Here is a 21,117-nt window from a genome sequence, read left to right as displayed (position 1 = left end):
GTATTAAAGTTCTTTTCGATGTTAGTCCAAGCCTTGGCACCATAAAGTAAGACAGAAAATACATAACGCCAAAGTAAACAGAGACCAAGATTGATTTTAAAGTCCCTGTTAAAGAGAAGTTTGCTCATTCTCTTGAATACAGTTCAGGCATTGAAGTACTTCAGTGTTATGTATCTGCCAACCCATGATATTCTGAGCAGACATCAGTAGCGCCACATCTCAAAGGATCAGAGATTTTGGTGGCGTTCTCTGTTAGGGTCCAAGTCTTGGCACCATAAAGTAAGAACGGATGTTACTTATGGCCTCGCTACAGTGTTTGGTCAGCTGCTCCCCATCCGCTGTGAAACAGTCATGCCCCTTGTAACATTTGTACCGAACTCGATAGCTGCAGTTGCTTAAGTGCGGCCAATATCCAGTATTCAGAGGATAGTGGGTTCGAACCCCACTGTCGGCAGCCCTGAAGATGGTTTTCCGTGGTTTCCCATTTTCACACCAGGCAATACCTTAATTAAGGCCACGGCCGCTTCCTTCCCAGTCCTAGCCCTTTCCTGTCCCATTGTCGCCATAAGACATATCTGTGTTGGTGCGACGTAAAGCCAATAGCAAAAAAAAAAAAATTTGTGTATGCGAATCGTCATCTTACCTTGGATTTTTACATCCCCATCATGACATTTATTTAACATGCGCACGGGTTTCGACCTTGAACAACAACTCTATACGGCCGGCACATTACTAACCTCTCTCCACCACCCCTCTTTTGTCCCTGATGTCATTCTGATGCAACGCCAATCAACCATATCATGGTGATATCATGATCATTCTCGAACTCTCAGCCAGCATATTTAAGCCACTCGTCTGTCAGTTCGTGCTGATTTTGCGCAATTCATAACATCTTGAGTGAGCTGATTCTTTTCTGAGGTTCATCTGTCTGCACTATGAGAGAGAAAGAGAGAGATTTTCTTTTGTAGAACTTATTCTGGTCTTTACAGTCACCTTCCATATCTTAACCTTAATGGGAATCGGCTGGACAGCAAACATGTCGTGTGGTCTTGTTTTACAATATCTGGTGTACGCCAAGTAAGAATTAACTGCATGTGCTTAGTCCAAGGTTACTACAGTTTGTTTTTGAGAACGAGTAGCTCATAAACATTTTCCTGTAGAAACTTAACTCTTTCTTCCTTTCGTTCTCGTTTCCATGCTAGACATTTCCTGTTTCCATTTTTCTACCACCCTGGGTTGTTTCCTGATTAAAATATTTGTAAATTTGAGGGAAACTTTGTTTCAAATACAGGGCAATTAAAAATGATGGACCCGATTTCATAAACTTATTCTGTGAAATCTAATAAACATATTGTAATGTGAGACGTGCTAAGAGCGGTAAACTCTCAAAGTTTTTTCAGTCATATCACAAGTGTTCTATGTGAGTACATCGCATAACACGACATACATCAAGCCGACAGTCTATCTCCTGCCAAACCTTGTGTAGTGTGTCGCGGTCAATCTCTGCAGTGGCTGCTGTGATGCGGGCATGAAGGTTGTCCAATGTTAGTGGAAGATCCTTACGCTGTGTCTGTTCACAGTCCCGGAAAGGTGAAAAGTCCCTTTATCACTGAAAATTACCCTTTTGGATAACCCACCCTCTTCCATTAATGCGAGAAAATCAGCACAGAAGGACGCTCGAGCAGCATAATCAGTGTCTTTTAAGGCCTGCACCAGTTGCAAGTGGTAGGGTTTCATTCATTCAGAATGCGCCAAACAGTTGCCTGTGGAAGTTCAAGTTCCCTCGCTGCCCGGTAGGTGGACTTCAGCAGACTCCGCACGAAACTGGCGCGAACACGTTCCACTGTCTCTTCCCTGGTCGAAGGATGGCCAGTCGACTTTCGCTTACAGATGCAGCCTGTGTCCCTGAATTTTGCATACCACGCATGAATGGCTTTTCCAGTAGGCGGGTCTCTTCCATACCTGGTACGGAAATGCCGTTGAACACTAATCACAGACTTGTTTACATGGTAATCAAGCACACAGAACGACTTCTGCTCTCCAGCCACAGCCATTTTCTTTACTTGCTTCCTGCATGCTCGTAACGTCTGAAAATGAAACCACGTGGGATGAAATCTAAACTGAACTAAACTTTGAGAGTTTGCCTTTCTTTGCACATATCTCACAGTATGATAATATGTTCATAAGATTTCATAGAATAAATTTATGAAATCGGGCCCATCATTTTGAATTGGCCTGTATATGAAACTTCGTCCATGTGTACTGTTTTCAAATTATGAGCCTGGAGGCTTGTGTTCCTCCACCTCTTAATCTAACTTTGTTGTGTTGATATTTCTTTCAAATTAATTGTTTAGGGGTTTGAAAATCTTGCATTCTTAGCGTACCCTCTTTCCATGGACTGGACCATTCACTACGTTTAATGTCTTGAAAGAATATTGTATCAGTATAAATTTCAATATTAATTATTCTTATTATTGTTGTTATATTTCCTATATAGTTTATGTAAAGTAAACTGTACCCAAGGTTGAAAATTCAAATAATAATGTTATTTGCTTTACGTCCCACTAACTACTTTTTAAGGTCTTTGGAGACACCGAGGTGCCGGAATTTAGTCCCGCAGGAGTTCTTTTACGTGCCAGTAAATCTACCGACACGGGGCTGTCGTATTTGAGCACCTTCAAATACCAGGACTGAGCCAGGATCGAACCTGCCAAGTTGGGGTTAGAAGGCCAGCGCCTTAACCATCTGAGCCACTCAGCCCGGCGGTTGAAAATTCACCTGAGTGAGAGCTCTTATTAAAATTATTGTATATTGCACTTTTAAACTTGGGAAATATAAGGAGCAGTCAAATGAAAACTGAGCACCCGCCATAACACACATTCTGCGTGAAAGGTGGCAACAATGTTGTTACATATCGATAATGCCATTGCTGTGACAACTCACAGGTACACACAGTTGTTGGGTTATGTCTTCGTTCATGCACGGACTTGTCTAGTGTATTCGTCCAGCCGTAGAAATGGAGGCAAGCAAAGAAGAGAAGAGAAGTGTGGTTTATTTTTTGGTGGTTGAGATTGCTGGAGTACCCAAAACTCATCGCATGTCAGCTGTGTATGGCGAACACTGCATGTCCATGACGAGTGGCACAGGAGATTCCAAAAAGGGCGCACATCACTGCAAGATGATGTGTACTCAGCACAGGCATATCGAGCCATTACTACTCCGGATTGATGGACTTATCCGGGAAAACCAACAAATCGCAGAAGAAGAAATTCGTGTTCAGGTTGGCATTAGCCATGGCTCTGTGCATGCCATTATCAAGATCAGTTGCATTTCCGAAAAATTTGCACACAGTGGGTTCCGCATCAACTGACGGAGAGACAAAAATTTGACAGAATGGTGTAATGCCCGAATCATTTGCAGCGGTACCGCGAGGAAGAGCATGTGTTTCCGTTCTGTACCGTCACAGGGGACAAAACGTGGTGCCACCATTTCAAGCCCAACATCAAATGGCAAACCCAGCAATGGAAACATCACAATTCTCCCCTGGCAAAGAAATCCAAAGCTGTTCACATAAGTTGTGGTGAAGTCATCATGCTTGTCGACTTCCTTGAGCATGGAATCACAATCAATGGACAGTGCTATGAAGGCACTTTGCAGAAACTGCAACATGCCATAAAGTCAAAACGACCTGGAATGCTGTCGGACGGAGTCATCCTGTTGCATGATAGTGTTCGCCCCCACACTTCCAATCTGGCAAAGGCTACGCTTCGGTGATTTGGCTGGGAAACAACTCAAGATCCTCCGCACAGCCCGGATCCTTCACGTTGTGATTTTCAAATTTTTGTTGATCTGAAGAAAGATATTAGTGGATGTCGATTTCATTCGGACGAGGAAGTGCAAGAGTGGGTGCAGTTGTGGATCTGTCAGCGACCTACCTCTTTCTACAAAAATGGAATTGATCACCTCGTCTCCCAGTGGGATAAATCTATAAACACTTTTGGTAATTACTTTTGAATAAAACCATTCCATAGTCACGTTGTAGCTGGTGTTCGGTTTTCATTTGACTGTCCCTTACAATTTTGCTACCCCACAATTCTTGGTGAACCAAGCTAAACTTGCACATTCAACTTAAATACAACTTCATGTCAATCTTTCTATTTTCTATTTGTGCCCTAAAATCCCTGTCATATTGTTCCCCACGGAATTCACCTTTTGGGAGGGCTCTGTATGTGTTAAGTTTCACTGCACCTTACTCGATTATGCCTGTTATTATATGGTCCATCCACAAACATTTATTTTAATAAACTGATTTTCTATCATAATATAACTAAGTCTCTTAAGGCTTAGTCTAGAAAAGTTATTATTACCTATTTCGGGCAGTACACTATCATTGCACTTATGATAAAAGTGACGCGACACCCTTCACTCTAGAAAGGTAAGGATCCCACTACGAGAGTGTGAACTGCAGCTGCATGAACACAGCAAACCGTAAACATATCCACGTACAATTCACAGAGTCAGATGCAGGGAGTTTCCGTTGATTCCCTTCAGTATGTCTCGGTTCGTTCACTGGGTGAAAGTCCCAACAGTTGCATTGTGGCCGTTATGTGCCTATTTGAGTGTTTAAGACAGTTCTCTACTTTTGATGGTTTATTTCACATTTTAATGCAGTTAAAACTTCTGCGATGTATGAGATGAAGGCAGTTAGAGTAGGAAATCTGATGTGGAAAAGATAGAAGTATGTGTTGAAGAAAAACGGCGCTTCAAAATTTTGGACACTTTTTCTGAACCTCCAAACAAAAGAATACGGGATTCGTTAGAGGATGCTTATGGTCAGTGGACAGATGAGGTGGATGAGGCACCTGCTTCTCAAGATTCTGACGAATCTCAATAACCACTTGCACATTAGTTGAGCACTTCACCTTTCATTTCTAATGTTTTGCCATCATTATTATCACCATCACTGAACCCCTCCAGAGTGCCAGATAGAGTGGTGTTGAACAAATCTTCACCATCATTGTCTGTCCTGAAATGTCTTCTCTCTCACCACTGACTCCCAGTTCCCTCCTCTTCTCTCCACATCCTCTCTCAGTTGGTGTAGATCTTCCCAGGTCTTCTTCCTTCAACCCTCTTTGTATGCATGCACGTGGTGTTCTTGTGCCAGGCATTCACTATACATGTTTATACCATGTTAGTCTCGAAGTCCTTAGCTTCTCTTCTACCAAATCCACTTCCAGTTCCATTCTAATGTCATCATTCTTTAGACAGTCTTGTCATGTTTTTTGGAGGGCAGTTTCTAGAAACTTCATTTCACATGCCTGCAGTTTACTAACCTCTCACTCTTTTTCAGTATACACGTTTCTAGACAGTATGTGAAATGGGCATACTACCCTATTTTTACATAACACCAGAGTTAACAGTTCAACAGTTCTTAAACTCTTAAATAAGATGAAGTACCTACAAACAACAGCACTTTCCTCTACAAAATTTACTTTCCTTAAATAAGTTTCTTTAAAATAACCTGTTTTTTTATTTAATGTTGTTTTTGTTAATGTAAAAATAATTCAATAAAACAATACATGTTCCTCTTATCATCTTATGTTCATCTCAAAGCAGCCTTGTAAGGTGGCCAAATTGAAAACTATTTCCAACCCAACACCACACATGTGTGGGGTGAGATTTCGCTGTCTGTTGCCTAGTCGCACAGAGATCACCGTCGCTCACGCACCATCTTTCTCAGCATGAGAATACCGACCCTCCCCACTCGAAAGGCAAGAGGGCCCTCTGCCATACCCGGATAGTGTTCTCTGCCAGATCGGTTTGACACTGCTAGGCCAGTGCCACTGCATCAGCCCTAGCCTGAGCCATGCCGGGTCTGAGTACTGGCGTGGAAAACAATCTTGTTTCGTCACCACTGAATATGTAGCCAATTTAGATTCGTAGCCGGAAGTTACATTTTACAGCTCCGATTTCCTCTCAACCACTACATTTCCATACACATCTTTCAACTCTCTACAAATTTTATTCCATACGATATAGTGCCTTGTTTTGAAACTGTCCAGCCATGCAGCTGATCCTTTAAAGTCTGCGTTGCTAAGTGATTTGGTAACAGTGAGAGCATCATTCTGTAGCGTAGGTCTGCTAACCGAAAGGTTTTTAGAACAAGCATTGACAAATCGTTCCCAAACGAAATCGTTGATTTCTTTGTTACCTTTATTTTTTTTAACTTTTCTCTTCATTTGTCCATTGCCCTCCAACCACTGTTTAATAATGTCGTCCTTATACTTCAATGTCTGATAAACCTGAGTTTTTCCAGATCTGAAACGCAACATAATTTAACGTGCACACAAGTTTTTTCATTTCCTTCTATAATTTTCACTTTTTTATCCAATGTTAATGACATGTACTCCCTGTCTTTACAACTCATGAAAATCTACGAACACGATACAAAGGTTTTTTTTTTTTACCGAGCTCGATAGCTGCAGTCGCTTAATTGCGGCCAGTATCCAGTATTCGGGAGATAGTAGGTTCGAATCCCACTGTCGGCAGCCCTGAAAATGGTTTTCCGTGGTTTCCCATTTTCACACCAGGCAAATGCTGGGGCTGTACCTTAATTAAGGCCACGGCCGCTTCCTTCCCACTCCTAGCTCTTTCCTGTCCCATCGTCGCCATAAGACCTATCTGTGTCGGTGCGACGTAAAGCAACTAGCAAAAAAAGGTTTTTTCAAAACTGTTTACATTATAAATGGGCTCAAATATAGTACAAGAAAATCTCTACGAAAGAAAAGAAACCCCAGTTGCTTCACCATCCCAACAATCAGGAAATTATTAGAAGTAAATTCCTTTCTTCGAGAAATTTGGAAAACTCATACTCTAACATACCAGCACAATAAAACCCTCGACTCACCTCCAGACAAAATATTTCTAATAATGTTATTTGCTTTACGTCCCACTAACTACTTTTACGGTTTTTGCAGACGCTGAGGTGCTGGGATTTTGTGCCACAGGAGTTTTTTTAAATGTCAATAAATCTACTGAAGGCTGACTGACACATCGGAGCACCTTCAAATACCACCGGTCTGAGCCAGGATCGAACCTGCTAAGTAGGGGTCAGAAGGCCAGCACCTCAACCGTCTGAGTCACTCAGCCTGGCAAAATATATTTCTAGCACTGTGCCTGCAGTACCAGGTGTACCAAAATAAATTACAAAGCACAAGTTCTGTATTATACAGTGAGGCTTGAACATATATATCGATAATTTATTTCCAATTCCACGTTGAACAGATTCTACTTTGTACGACATAAATAACATGCAAAGGCATGCTAAGTGTACTGGGACCATGAATTTCTTTCACATTAGACAAGTCTTCACTTTGAGCAAGTTTTACAGTATCATATAACTTTTTAACACCCTGAAATTATAATAATACAATACTTATAGCAAACCACTAGACAGAAGACAGGTTTCATTGCTCGGGTTAAACTCACATGGTTGGGCAAGGGCTGCAAGAAGGTGATACATATTTATTGTCAACAACAGGATTTAATTAAATAATTAATAGGAAAAATGGAACTAATGATAAATAACAACCCAAATTTTTTTTCGTTACAATTGGCTTTACACCAACACAGATAGGTCTTATGGCAACAATGGGAGAGAAAATGGCTAGGAGTAGAAAGGAAATGGCCATGGTCTTAAACAGCTTAAACAGAAACAAACCAATGAAATACAGATGACTGCTTTACTTTTCATATCAGGTGGAGAAGAAGTACAGAAGTGGATTGTTGGTCGGCAAGCTGAACATTGATCGCTCGTGAAGTAAAGGCAGATCTGTTCAGCGTGGGAAGTCTGAAGAGCCTCCCGATTCCCTGCCGAACGGTCAAGGCGCTTCCAGGCTTCGATTTGAACTACCACTAATTCATGAAGACAAAGTAAAAGGAAGAACAGTAGAACGCCATGGAGAAATATGGCCGGTGGTATAAGGTCATCTAATAAAGCACATCTCATAGGAACCAAAGAAAATGAAGGCGAGTTGAGAACCGCAGAAAAAATGCTTGGTTATATCTGGGAAAAGTACAAAGCAGCACAATAACAGAACAGGTGAAAAATACCTACGTAAACAACAAATAAGGGGCAGAGTAGATTGCGATGAGCTCCAGATTCGCAGAGACATAAGAACCTTTAAAGTCAGCCTCCCATTTGAATTCTTGGAGGTGACATAAAACCCAGACTTTTGGCCAAAGGGAATACTGGTGGGGCGATTTTGTTTCTGATTTTGAGACCAATACGGAAGAAATAAAGGTGGCTCTTTCAAATAAGACAAAACGAGGTAACTCCATGAGATGCCTCCAAGAGAATGCTGACACACTAATGAATTTAGTGCTACTTAACTGGAATGTGGAAGGGTTAAAGACAATAACTTCTTTTGTGCCAGACAATTTTTAGGTTCATTTCGATATAGTGATAGGTACAGAAACTTTTTTTGTCTGATCACATAAGTTTCCCACACATGTATTGTAGAAACGCCTTAGCTACTATTAAAGACAGAGGAAGACCCGAAGGGGTCTTATGCCTGTTTAAAGATAAAAGATAAAATGTAGGTATCGTTGAAGGTACCCATATAGAAGAAAACATGGTCATAAAACGGTTTGACAAAGTAAGTGTTGTAGGACTTATATAAACCCACTACGAAGAGATAATGCAAGCCATCAATATAGTGGAAAATAAAGAGTCTGTAGCTCTGGGAGGTGACCTAAATTGTAGAGTTGATAAACCGGATCACTTCATTAAATCAGCTCAAATTCGAAAGCCTCCTAGAATGGCCAAACCCTGGTTCGATGGCGAGTGTTACAGACTTTGTGGAGAAACTCTGGACCAGCTAAATAAAACCCACTACACATACAAGATTGATATACTCAAAGTGTACGCCACGAAAAGAAAAGAGTACAAATCATTAATTAAAGAAAAGAAAGCCATTTATAATGAACTACAAGCAAAATTACAAGCAGAAGATGCTCTAAAAGATCCTTTCTTAGGCTTAACGTACAGAACAATCAACTACACTGCAGAACTTGTAATAACCAACTGGGAAATCCACTTCTCCGATATTTTAAATAAAGAAAACTCCACAAAGTTGGAGAGAATCAATTATCCAAACTTAATATAAAGGCAAAGGGGATTGAGAAGACCCAAATTTGTATAGAGACAATGCCTTAGAAAATAATATACATAAAGTATTCTCGAAAACCCTTGCTGAAAAACTGAGCATCCTAAACTGAAACTATATACCAGAGCAGCAGTTTGGTTTTATGAAAGGACGAGGAACACTTCAAGCCGTTAAAAACCTGGTAGCCAGCTTACAAGATACACTAAGGCCATCTACACACGGAGCTACTCATTAGTAATTGATTGGTAACTGAAGTTTCCGGCCGATTACTTGAGTGTCACTTCCTGTGTATTTCAATGGAAAGCCACACACAGCGCTACCAGTTAGTAATCTGTTAGTAACTAGTTTGTAAACAGTTCCAGGTGACTCGCGGAGCCAGTCACCAGCGAGTTTATTTTCTCAGTTCCCAGTGATCAAGTGCCTTTTTACGATGGCGAGCGAACAAGTTTTCAACATAAAGTTAGTGGGAGAAATTGAAAAAACACCCCGTACTGTACAATTGTACGCTGAAGGATTACGCAAGAAAGGACATTACGGAGAAAGCCTGGAATTATTTTCTAAGTTTTTAACTTTTTTTTGTAAAAATACGGTTCACTTTTCTTACCTGACAGTTAATAGCACTCTTTCCTCAGCACTCACACATTCCCTCATATTTGTATTTGGCTGTTGAATGGCAGGTGGCGCAATAAGCTGCACCAAGTCCATATAACTGTGTTTGGTCATACGTTAAAAAGAAATAAATTTAGCATCCGTTTGTTCGAACTCCTTTACTGCTATGAATAATCTGCAGTGGATGTTCTTTTCAAGATATGGGTGAACCCAATACCTTCTTCTATTTTTTCTCCTGAAATAATGAAACACAATCATGTCTTCTTCGTCACTTGAGTCAGTGGTTGACATTCTAGCAAAGTTAAGAAGCGATCTAGCGAGTTCGCACCAAACTTTACAAATGGCTAATCAAGAAGAATCCGTCACCGTACAGTAGCTTCGTGTGTGGAGCCAAGTCACTATTCAGTTACTAACCAGTTTGTGACCCCGGTTACAAACCAGTCACGTTTCTAATGAGTAACTCCGTGTGCAGCGGGCCTAAGATTACCAAAAAGAAAGTTCTTTGCCATATTTGTCGATTTCACGAAAGCTTACGACTTCTTGAACAAGTCCATACTGATTACAAAATTAGGAAACAAGATCGTTCAGGATAACACATTGACGGTAATAATAAATAACCTTTTGGCACAAAACAAAGTAAGAATTCATGATGGCAAAACAACTTCAGATCCTATTAAACAGTGCAATGGAGTATTACAGAGGGATCCTATTAGTACGCTTCTATTCAATATCGCCACAGCAGACATTACAAAAATAAATATTCCTCTTCCAAGCAAAGGTTGTTCCTGTCTCATGGTTTGGAACTAATCTGGGATTATCTCACGTTAAATGATGTAAATTGCATAGAGAACAAGAAAGCCAGATCTCTCAAACGAACGTTAGGCATTTCAAAAATGGCACCGTCTACAATGGCATATATACTGGCAGAGGAGGCTTTTCTTATACAAGAACTTTAACTGCAGCTACCTTTTATCAAACAGGAAGCAGAATTCCTACAATTTAGAAGAAGGAAAAAAGAGGAAATAGATCTAAGCTTCTACTGCACTGAAGCCATGAACAAGAGGAGTTGGACCAGACCGAATGATGGCTTGAGGGGCCCAATAAACAGACTGGCAATTCAGTTTTCATCATAAATTATGCACTTGAAAAGGTTTCCATGAGCCCTCTACATACTGCATTTGCGTTCTGTGTGCTAAACAGTGTGAACGATATCACTTCAGCAATTGTGAAAAAAGAGTAATGTCATTAATGGAATACAGCAAGGAATAAACTTTACACATTTGTGCGCTATTCTGTTAATAATAATAATTGCTTGGGTATATTAGTAGTAGTAGTAATAGTAAAAGTAGTAGTATTTGGTTTGGGACAAAGGAATGAAAGTGAAGTTCGCTGGTTGAATTCTACACTGATCATAATTTAGTCCTTGCTAATACTGGTACTCGTCTCCCATAAGTCCAACCCCTCACCCACGTCGTGGGAGATCGGCAACGTTAGAAGTAGGGGAATGCCTATAAGGGTGGGGACTTTGTGTGCCCCGGGACCGCTACGGTAGCTGTGAAGGCCTTACAGGAACCCTGAAAATAGCGGCTAATGGGGCTCTGGTGAAGCTACTGCCTTGCAGTATAGGGAGTTGGTTCTCCAAAGGCTAAGGGAAGAAACCCTGACAGAAAATCAGCATGCCTAGATGCTATAGGAGGCAGCCCCTCCATTGGGCTTTGGGTGCTGTGGGCTAATAACTTGCACACCCGAGAATCAAGTATTAAAGAAACACATACAAAAGTAAACCTGACGGATATCTTGATGACGACTTGAATTGGTTTCTGGAATGTGCGAACAATGTACTAAGCAGGGAAGTTGGAACCGATTTCAAAGGAAATGGATCGCTATAAGATGATGGTGCTTGGACTGAGTGAAACATGATGGAATGGATTTGGACAGCATCAGTTGAGAGATGGCAAAACATTGTTTTATTCAGGAAAGGAAGATGATGATGACCACCAAAGTGGAGTGGGACTGTTGCTGACAAGAGAAGCACAAAAATGCCTCCTTGACTGGAACCCTGTTTCAGATCGCATCATTACATCACGGTTCAAGACAAGAGTTAGAAATATTAATCTGGTACAGTGCTATGCACCAACAGAAACAGCAGAGACAGAAGAGAAGGACCAATTTTATGGACAGCTTGAAAGTGTCCTGACAAAGATTAAGAAGAAGGAGATCAAAATGCTAATGGGTGATTTGAACGCCAAGAATGGGAATAAAAATGACGGGGTGGAAAGAGTTCTAGGGAAACAGGGAGTAAGAGTCCAGAATGACAATGCAGAGTGCTTTCTTGAATTCTTCCTAAATAACCATTTGGTGATTGGTGGATCAATTTTTCCTCACAGGACATGTCACAAAGTAATGTGGGTTTCACCAGATGGGAGCACACAAAATCAAATTGATCACTTTGCAATCAGTCAGATGTGGAGACGATCCCTCTTAGACACTCGGAATAAAAGAGGCGCAGATTGTGGAAGTGACCACCACCTGGTAATAGCTGAAGTTAAATTGAAGACTGCGGCAGTAAACCAAAGGAATAAATGAAGTGGAAAGAGAAAATTCAACATTGAAAAATTGAAAGATGCTGAAGCTAAAAAGGATTTTGTAATCAAGATGAAGAATAGATACAGTTCACTTGATCTCGATAACGCAGGAGGAGGCCCAAATGAAATGAGAGTGAATGGAAAATGGAAAAGGATAAAATCAGCCTTCCTGAATACAAGTGAGGAGATACTGGGATTCAAGCAAAACAGGAGAAAGGAATGGATATCAGACAATACCTGGAAGAAGATAGAAGAGAGATCAAAACAAAGCTAAATCATTGCAAAGATGAAACAAAGAAAAGAGCTTGATAGAACAGTTCAGTGAACTGAACCGGCAAATAAAGAAAGCAGCAAGAAATGATAGAAGAAATCAGGTCAATAGCCTAGCAGAGGTGGTACAGGAGGCAGCACTTAAATGAGACTCAAAACAGCTTTACAACATTACAAAACAGCTGTCTCAAAAGAAATTCAATCAGCGCAGGCCAATAAAATCCAAGGAAGGTAAGAAGCTTACGAATAGTGAAGAACAAATGACAAGATGGAAAGAGCATTTCAGAGAAGTGCTAAACAAAGTCATGGTACCGGGCGAGTTGGCTGTGCGCGTAGAGGCGCGCGGCTGTGAGCTTGCACCCGGGAGATAGTAGGTTCGAATCCCACTATTGGCAGCCCTGAAGATGGTTTTCCGTGGTTTCCCATTTTCACACCAGGCAAATGCTGGGGCTGTACCTTAATTAAGGCCACGGCCGCTTCCTTCCAACTCCTAGGCCTTTCCTATCCCATTGTCGCCATAAGACCTATCTGTGTCGGTGCAACGTAAAGCCCCTAGCAAAAAAAAAAAGTCATGGTACAGGAGGATCAAGGAGAGGAAGACTATCGAGAGGTTCCGGAATTGAGAGGGAATATTAATCTGCCGACGAAGAGGGAGATCATAAAGTTACTGAAAAGCTGCAAGGCAGGCAAAGCACCTGGAGTGGATGATATTGTGATGGAGGTGTTGAATGTAGACTATGAGTTGAGAGTTGAGATGCTTTTGCCATTGTTCGAAGACATATGGAAGATGGAGACACTCTCAGGGGATTGGAAGAAGGGCATTTTGATAAAACTACCAAAGAAGGGGGATCTGACTTGCGAGGAATTACACTCTTGTCTATATCGAGTAAAGTTTTTTCGAGAATCATACTGAACTGATTGAGAGAACCATTGGAGGCCAAGTTCCGGAAAGAGCAGGCAGGTTTTAGAGAACACTGATCCTGTAAGGACCAAATAAATACCTTACAAATTATAGTAGAACAGTCCATGGAATAGCAGTCTTCACTTCTACTTGGCATTAGTTGACTTTGAAAGAGCATTTGATAGTGTACAGCGCCAAGCAATCTGGAGAGAGATGCAGGGGTATGGGGTTCCAACGAAAATCATCAACATGGTAAAAATGTTATACAGAGGTTGCACCTGCCAAGTGGAACATGATGGAGATCTTTCAGAGCCCTTTCAAATAGAGTCGGGAGTGAGACAAGGGTGCCTGCTCTCATCTTTGCTGTTCTTGTTGACATTAGATCAGGTCATGAGAAAAGTGGTTGAAGGGAAGCAGAGGGGAATACAATGGGGGATGACGGATCGTCTGGAAGATTTGAACTTTGCGGAAAAGAAGAAAATGAAAGACCTCGAGACGGAAGCACAAAAGATGGGACTCAAAATAAACATTGCCTAGACAAAGGAGCTAAGGATCAATGCCAGAAACACAAACCCACTGGTATTAGAGAATGAGATAGAGCGAGTTGACAACTTCTGTTACGTAGGAAGTATTATTTCTAGAAGTGGAGGGGCAAATGAAGATGTCCAAAATAGAGTAAACAAGGCCAAAGGGGCCTTTGCCCAGCTCTTGCCAGTGTGGAAGTCCAGAGAATTGAGAACAAAGACTAAATTGAGGATCTTTGAGACAAATGTGAAATCAGTGCTCTTCTACGAGTGTGAGACATGGAAAATGACTGGAGAGAGAACACGTAAGGTCCAGACTTTCATTAACAGATGTTTAAGAACCATCCTATGAGTGCAATGGCCAGATATTATATCAAATCAGGAATTGTGGGAGCGTACCCAACAATGCAAGCTGAAATCCAGATAAAAGAACATAAATGGAAATGGATAGGTCACACACTGCGTAAAGGTCCTGACAGCATTCCAAAACAGGCTCTTGAATGGAACCCACAAGGATATGAAGAAGAGGGAAACAAAGGATAACATAGCATCGAAGAGTGGAAGCGGTGGCGGCGTCAGTTGGGAAGTCCTGGAAGAACATCAAAACTGTGGCAGCAAATCGAATCAGATGGAGAGCTCTTGTATGTGCCTTATACTCCACCCAGGAGTAATAGGAATTAAGTCAAGTAAGTCAATACCGGTACTCGGTTCAAACACCACAAACGATGGCTGTATATGCAGACGAGACTTGGACAGACAGGAAGGTATCAAACAGACTTTATTATGATTAGGCAGATATTCAGAAATCAGGTATTGGAATGCAAGAGCTTCGCAGGAGCAGACGTGGACTCTGACCAAAACTTGGTGATCATGAAATGTCACTTGAAGTTGAAGAAATTGAAGAAAGAAAAGAATACAGGAAGATGAGATCTAGATAAGTTGAAAGGAAAGTGTGAGGATTGTTTCAAGGAATATATTGCACAAGGACTAAATGAAAATGTTGAAGGAAACAACAGAAGAAGAGTTGACAATCATGAAGAATAAGGTTAGTAGGGCTGCTGAAGAAAGGTTAGGAAGAAAGGTAAGATCAAGTAAGAATTAGTGGATAACTCGGGAGATATTAAACCAGACTGATGAACGGAGAATATAAAGGAATGCAAAAAATTAGGAGGGCAGAAAGGAATATAGGCAACTAAAGAACGAATTAGGTAGAAAGTGCCAGATAGTTGAGGAAGAACAGCTGAAGAGAAGTGCAAGGCTGTTGACAGTTGTATGGTTGCACGGAAGGTAGATGCTGCATATAGGAAATTCAAGCAAACCTTCAGAGAAAGGAAAACTAGGTATATGAATATTGAGAGTTCGGATGGAAGACAACTTCTGGGGAAAGAAGACAAGGCAGAAAAATGGCAGGAACATATCCAGCAATTGTATCAAGGGCAAGAAGTAGGTGATAAGGTTCTAGAACAAGAAGAGGCTGTTTATGCTGATGAAATGGGAGACCCAATTTTGATGTCAGAATTTGACAGATCTTTGAGAGATCTAAATAGGAACAAGGCACCTGGAATTGATGACATACCCTCAGAATTACTGACTCCCTTAGGAGAAACCAGCATGAAAAGGTTATTCCATTTAGTGTGTATGGTACAAGAGAAGTGCCATCCGATTTTAGACAAAATGTTGTAATACCTAATCCCAAGAAATCAGGTGCTGATGTGTGAAAACTACCACACCATTAGTTTACTATCTCATGCTTGCAAAACTTTAACATGTATTATTTACTGAAGAATGGGACAAGATGAAGCTGAGTCAGGAGATCAGTTTGGCTTCTGAAGAAATGTACGAACATGTGAAGCAATCCTGACTTTATGTCTGATCCTAGAGGATCGAATTCAGAAGGACAAACCCACATATATGGCATTCGTGGATTTAGATGAATATTGTTACTTGAGTAGGCCTAGTAGAATAACTAATGATGACAGAAGGAAGGCGTAAAATGCAGACTAGCATAAGGAAGGCCTTTCTTACAGAAAGAAACTTGTTTACTTCGAACATTGATACAGGAATTAGAAAGACGTTTTTGAAGTTTTTTGTCTGGAACGTTGCATTGTATGGAAGTGAAACTTGATAACTAGCACAGAAAGAAAGAGAATAGAAGCTTTTGATATGTGATGGTGAGATACTGAATCGAATTGGTGAGAGTAGAAAGGTTTGGCGAAATTTGATCAGAAGAAGATATAGTATGACAGGACATGCCTTATGATACCCAGGACTTGTTCAGTTAGTTTTTGCAGATTTTGTAGGCAGTAAAACAGCAGGGTTAAACCAAAGAATGAATATGGCAAGCAGAGTAGAGCAGATACAGGATGTAGTAGTTATGTAGAAATAAAAGGGTTAGTACAGGACAAGGTGGCATGGGGAGCTGCATCAAACAAGTCTATGGACTGATCATGGAAACAAAAAATTCTAAGAGTATGAAGCTTAAATTAAACATCATCCATATTATTTACATTAACAGTAGAGTCTACAAGGCATAAACATCTATGATAATAATCCGATTTACCATGATAATGTATACAATCCGGCAAAGGTTATTTAAACAATCACAATATCATATCTACTAATGTCCAAGGCTTATTATTTAACTACTGATTATTATGCATGATATAATTTAGCATTTTTCTCTTCATATTTCAATTTTGCGAATCTAGGACTTCATGATTTACTTCACGAATAACAATGTACAAAACGGACAAAGCTTAATATGGTTCAACTAAATCCTACTTTATGAACTAGGCTATAGTAAACATCATTTCAAGGACTAAGGGATCTTGAAATTATGTTCCTTAGTCCTTGACCAATGCAGCAAAGAATTATTTCGAGTAACATAATTTCCTTTAACTAATCATAACCTCCCACTTTTCTTTCCTTGGTTCAGATATATTCTTCCTTATTGAAATTGCTGAACAATATTAGAACAATGGAAACTGTGAGGGTTCTTTAATTATCTTCACCAATGGCCTAGCAGTATTGTATCATTGTGATAACTACACATTAGTAAATACAACAGGTCTGTCTCACTTCATACTACTGTATTCAACATATTAGATAAAAGATTATATATATTTTTAGAGACCAATACTGAAACTAAAACAAGCAAGATAATCCCAATCTATATTATGTCTGTCGATCAAGGCACAAGTAATGAAAAAAGGGCCAAAAATTAAGCTACAATGCCACTTTGTTTTGTAAGATGTATCAAAAGACAGAAACAAAGGAGATATTCTGCATCAAGCTAGATATAAGTGTCTCAGTGGATGACTAAGTGATGAACACATGGAGATAATCAGTATGATGATAAGAAGCATGACCTGTCAATGAAATAGGCTACCGGTACTGTACAATATGAGAACTACCTTTGCAGCAAACTACAATCAATGTAATATCAAAATTAACTTACATTTGACAGTCTTCTAGTTAATATGTACACTGATTCAAGCAAACTTTTAGCTTGTGCCTCAGGATGATAGATCTGTAAATGGAAAGCCGCGGTGTGTCCATATTCTTCGCTCTCTCACTGAAATTCCCTGCTGAATTAAAATACAAAACAGTCATAAAAATCATGCATATAAATTATATTTACAAATGCAGCAAGGTAAAGCACTATTTGAACACCTTAATCCAGTGCATCCATTCATTGTCTAGGGAATACAGCAAAGCCTCAGCCATCTGGATAATAGATATGCAGTTTCATTCACATATACTGCACTTATATGGATATGGGTAATAAAATGGACAACTTTGTAACTATTAATGGAATATACTGTTTATTTATCATATATAGACTTGAAATGCAAGGGGCTTAATCCATTGTTGATTTGAAAATACGCGAAAGTAGGTGTCCTCTTTATAGAAGGTCACCTCTCAACAGAACTGATCTCTCCTCGCTTTTTCTAATATTAAGCATATAATTTTCTGTGAAGTCTAGCATTATTATTGTAGTATATGTGTGCCCTCACCTTTATGGTACCTTACATTTGTGCTCCCTCAAATAAATAATTCACGATCGGGAAAAAACTTTGATAGATCCCTCCTCAATCACAAGCGTAGGCTCCACCATTTTTACTGAGAAAGCGATCTCTCAATTTGCAGTAGTGTCACCCAGAAAGCAGCACAATCGTTTAAAAAACATGATGTTTGGGTTAGTCTAGCTCACTAGCTTATTATCTCGAGCCGTTTCCAGGTGTTGAACAGTTAATTATTATAATAGAAACGGTACTACAACAAATGGAAAATGTCCCGTCTTGGAATTATTCCTTTAAGTATGTTGCGTTGTTATACACCATGTAGTGCGATTTCTCGGAAAGAACTGAACGGATATAAGGTAATGTCATACTGGAGATTTTATAAAGTACCAGTGTTCGAAACAGATAATAGTGTATTTTTGTTCTAAAATAAATTCACAAGGTATCTTGGTTACGTTATAATTACAGCGTTATTGTAAGGACATATTTTGTATAGCATATTTTCACCATTCACTTTCTTGATTGATAGTTCCGTTGTGAAGATAGCTTCGTATGAATTATGTTGCGAATGGCAGGTAATCAGAGTTGCAGATACAATCTAAGGACAAAATATTCTCTCTATTCAATAAATGTTTAGTTACTTTTTCTCTCAACCTAACCTTTGCTCACGGCCACATTCAACTGCGCAACTTCTCGTTACTGTGCTGTACCCAAGTGGCCGCGAAGCACAACTTTATATCAGCGTGATTTCGTTTGAAAGGGGTTTGAAATGGATAAGACAGAATTTATGCTAAAACTTTAATATATGGGCAATCCTTACGCTCCCAGTCCTTAAAAGTTAACCCTAAAATGAAACTTTCGTAATGACTATCTTAATACCGTAATTTTTACAGATTAAGCCTACTATAAAAACATCAGTATTTATTTTTTCTCTATTGAGTGTATCCCAGCAACACATTTATTTCACGTAAGGTGAAATAAATTCGTATTTATCTGTGTAAAAAAAGTCCTCCCTCATAAGTACTATAGACCTACACTCCTTTCTTATTTACACACCACCTAATAGAGATTGGTTTTATGTACTAAATTTCTTAGTTTATGCAGCTTAAAGGTATTCTATGGTGCTTGGTTAGTTCAAGTCACTTTTAACATGATAAAATATTCTCAAGCTGTAGCTTTTGTTACTTGGGATAATTTTAAATGTTATATTTTATCAGATATGTTATTGAGCTTTCTGATTGACTATTCATGTGCTGTCATCTCAGAAACCAAGTAGAATCCAATGATCTTGGTAACTGAATCATCAGAAAGCTATCGGTCAATGAATGTAGCTCGGTGAGGACGTTGACCTTGCATCAGTCAGTCATATAGATCTAAATTTTTCATGGTTTTAGCTGGGTATTATTTCCCACGACACGTTGATAAAATGTTACGGTGGAAGCCATTTCTCTTCAGTTTTGACTTAAATATCCTGAATTAGTTTTTGGCGGACCGGAGGAGCTTACATTTTGACAGTTCTGAGCAATACTATCATAACCAGCATTTTTTATGTTAGACATTCACATTTTACACAGTATTGCTGACAGCCATAAGTCTCCATGGTGATTTCTGGCATACATGAGCCAGTGTTTAGTGTAAAATGTGAAAAATGTTAGTTACGATAGTATTGCTGTGAACTTTCGAATTATAGACACTAATATAAGATTTTCGAAAGATAATGTATGTAATTTAAGCTGAGGGATATATGTGTTATTTTAGATGGACTGTGAATTTTTGTGTGGTGCGATCTGTGCCTTGCGGATCCCTGGATAGCAACCTCTGTCTATGGTGCTGCGAAGATGAAGAAACTCTTGCCTAGATCCTGGGGTCTTGCCAGCATGGAGAGCTTCTGAGAAATTCCTGATGTCATTGAGTCAGATTTTTTATTGCTGAATAACTGAGGAAGAAAGCCTTCAAAGTTTATGAACAAGGACACTGACTGACTGCAAATGGTAGATGACGACGGATTGATATAAACGCATTTGTAGAAAACAGCTCCAAAGATTTTTATAATAGATCCGACTGTTTATTTCGAACACCACAAGAGTCAGCCAAAGGAGGTCAGTCAAGAAAAGAAACTAATAAACGGGTCAACTGTAGTATTCTCTATTACAAAGAGAAGTACACCCATGTTCATAAAAACCGGAACACCTTCAAAGACTAGGATAAGAAGTTCATATTAACAGGACATGTGCATTAGTATGTTCTGAAGTAATGAGTAGCATTTGAACCATGTCGGCCCTCAGGTTCAAGGTCCACATTGATATCTTGGTGCACCACCACTGACTGGTAAAATGTGCCTATGGCTCTCGTCGCTATAAACTGAAGGTAATGGATGACTGTGACTTGAGCAGACATGCAAGATGCCTCGCTGTTGATAATAATGGAATGGAACCTAACACATTGCATTGGTATTCGTAGAGAAGATTGAAATTTTGTGCCTTAAGGCCACGGATGCTACCTTTCCAATTCTAGCTCTTTCTCATCCTTGCATTACCAAAAACATTCATTGTGTTAATGTGACATTAAACTACTTGCAAAAAAGTATTATCTCTATTGTTTTTTTAGAGTAGACCTACTGTGCCATTTACACTAAATTCCCCAGGAAACACTTGTTATTCCCTACATAAATTATGTAAATAAGGACTGAAAACACTTTTATCTAAGTTATTCATTTGCAAATATTGTTAAGTTATACATGGAGAAAGTGCTGATGATGATTTTCTTTAAAATCCAGTAATTGTACATACACTCACCGGCAAAAAAAGCGAAACAGTATGTATTTCAGACATAATTTAATTTAAATTAATTTAATTTAGTTGACATGGTAAAAATCAAATATTATGACATTACAACAATACAACAATGTATCATAAGTTGATTACCCCATTTGAGAAGTTTCAGCGCAATAATTGATAAAGATTTTTGATCGTGACAATCAAAAGAGTCCACCAACACGATTTTGTAAATGTCGAAACATGGAGCTCTGCACAGTTTCAT

The 21,117-nt window shown here is 39.6% G+C and overlaps 2 protein-coding genes across 7 annotated transcripts in view; one reads left to right on the top strand and one right to left on the bottom strand.

The window, feature by feature from the left end:
- LOC136857896 (uncharacterized) overlaps window positions 1-18,760 on the bottom strand; it is a 109,948-nt gene extending 91,188 nt beyond the window's left edge. Inside the window, exons 1-2 of one of the 6 annotated variants that reach the window (XM_067136940.2) lie at window positions 18,738-18,760; window positions 17,514-17,640 (exon numbers count right to left, since the gene is read on the bottom strand). The gene's annotated coding sequence lies outside the window, so the exon portion shown is untranslated. Of the gene's footprint in view, window positions 1-17,513; window positions 17,644-17,728; window positions 17,935-18,072; window positions 18,213-18,585; window positions 18,639-18,737 lie in introns of those variants that run through there. The other 5 variants (XM_067136943.2, XM_067136939.2, XM_067136938.2 and 2 more) reach the window with 5 other exon arrangements.
- Window positions 18,226-21,117, top strand: part of Uqcc1 (Ubiquinol-cytochrome c reductase complex assembly factor 1) — a 128,006-nt gene continuing 125,114 nt past the window's right edge. The window contains exon 1 of the mRNA XM_067136946.2: window positions 18,226-18,437. Within this exon, the coding sequence (XP_066993047.2) occupies window positions 18,348-18,437 (90 nt within the window). The 5' untranslated portion in view covers window positions 18,226-18,347. The remainder of the gene's footprint in view (window positions 18,438-21,117) is intronic.

Source organism: Anabrus simplex, chromosome 1, assembly GCF_040414725.1.
Source record: "Anabrus simplex isolate iqAnaSimp1 chromosome 1, ASM4041472v1, whole genome shotgun sequence".
Taxonomy (NCBI): Eukaryota; Metazoa; Arthropoda; class Insecta; order Orthoptera; family Tettigoniidae; genus Anabrus; species Anabrus simplex.
This window is presented reverse-complemented; position numbering and strand designations above follow the sequence as displayed.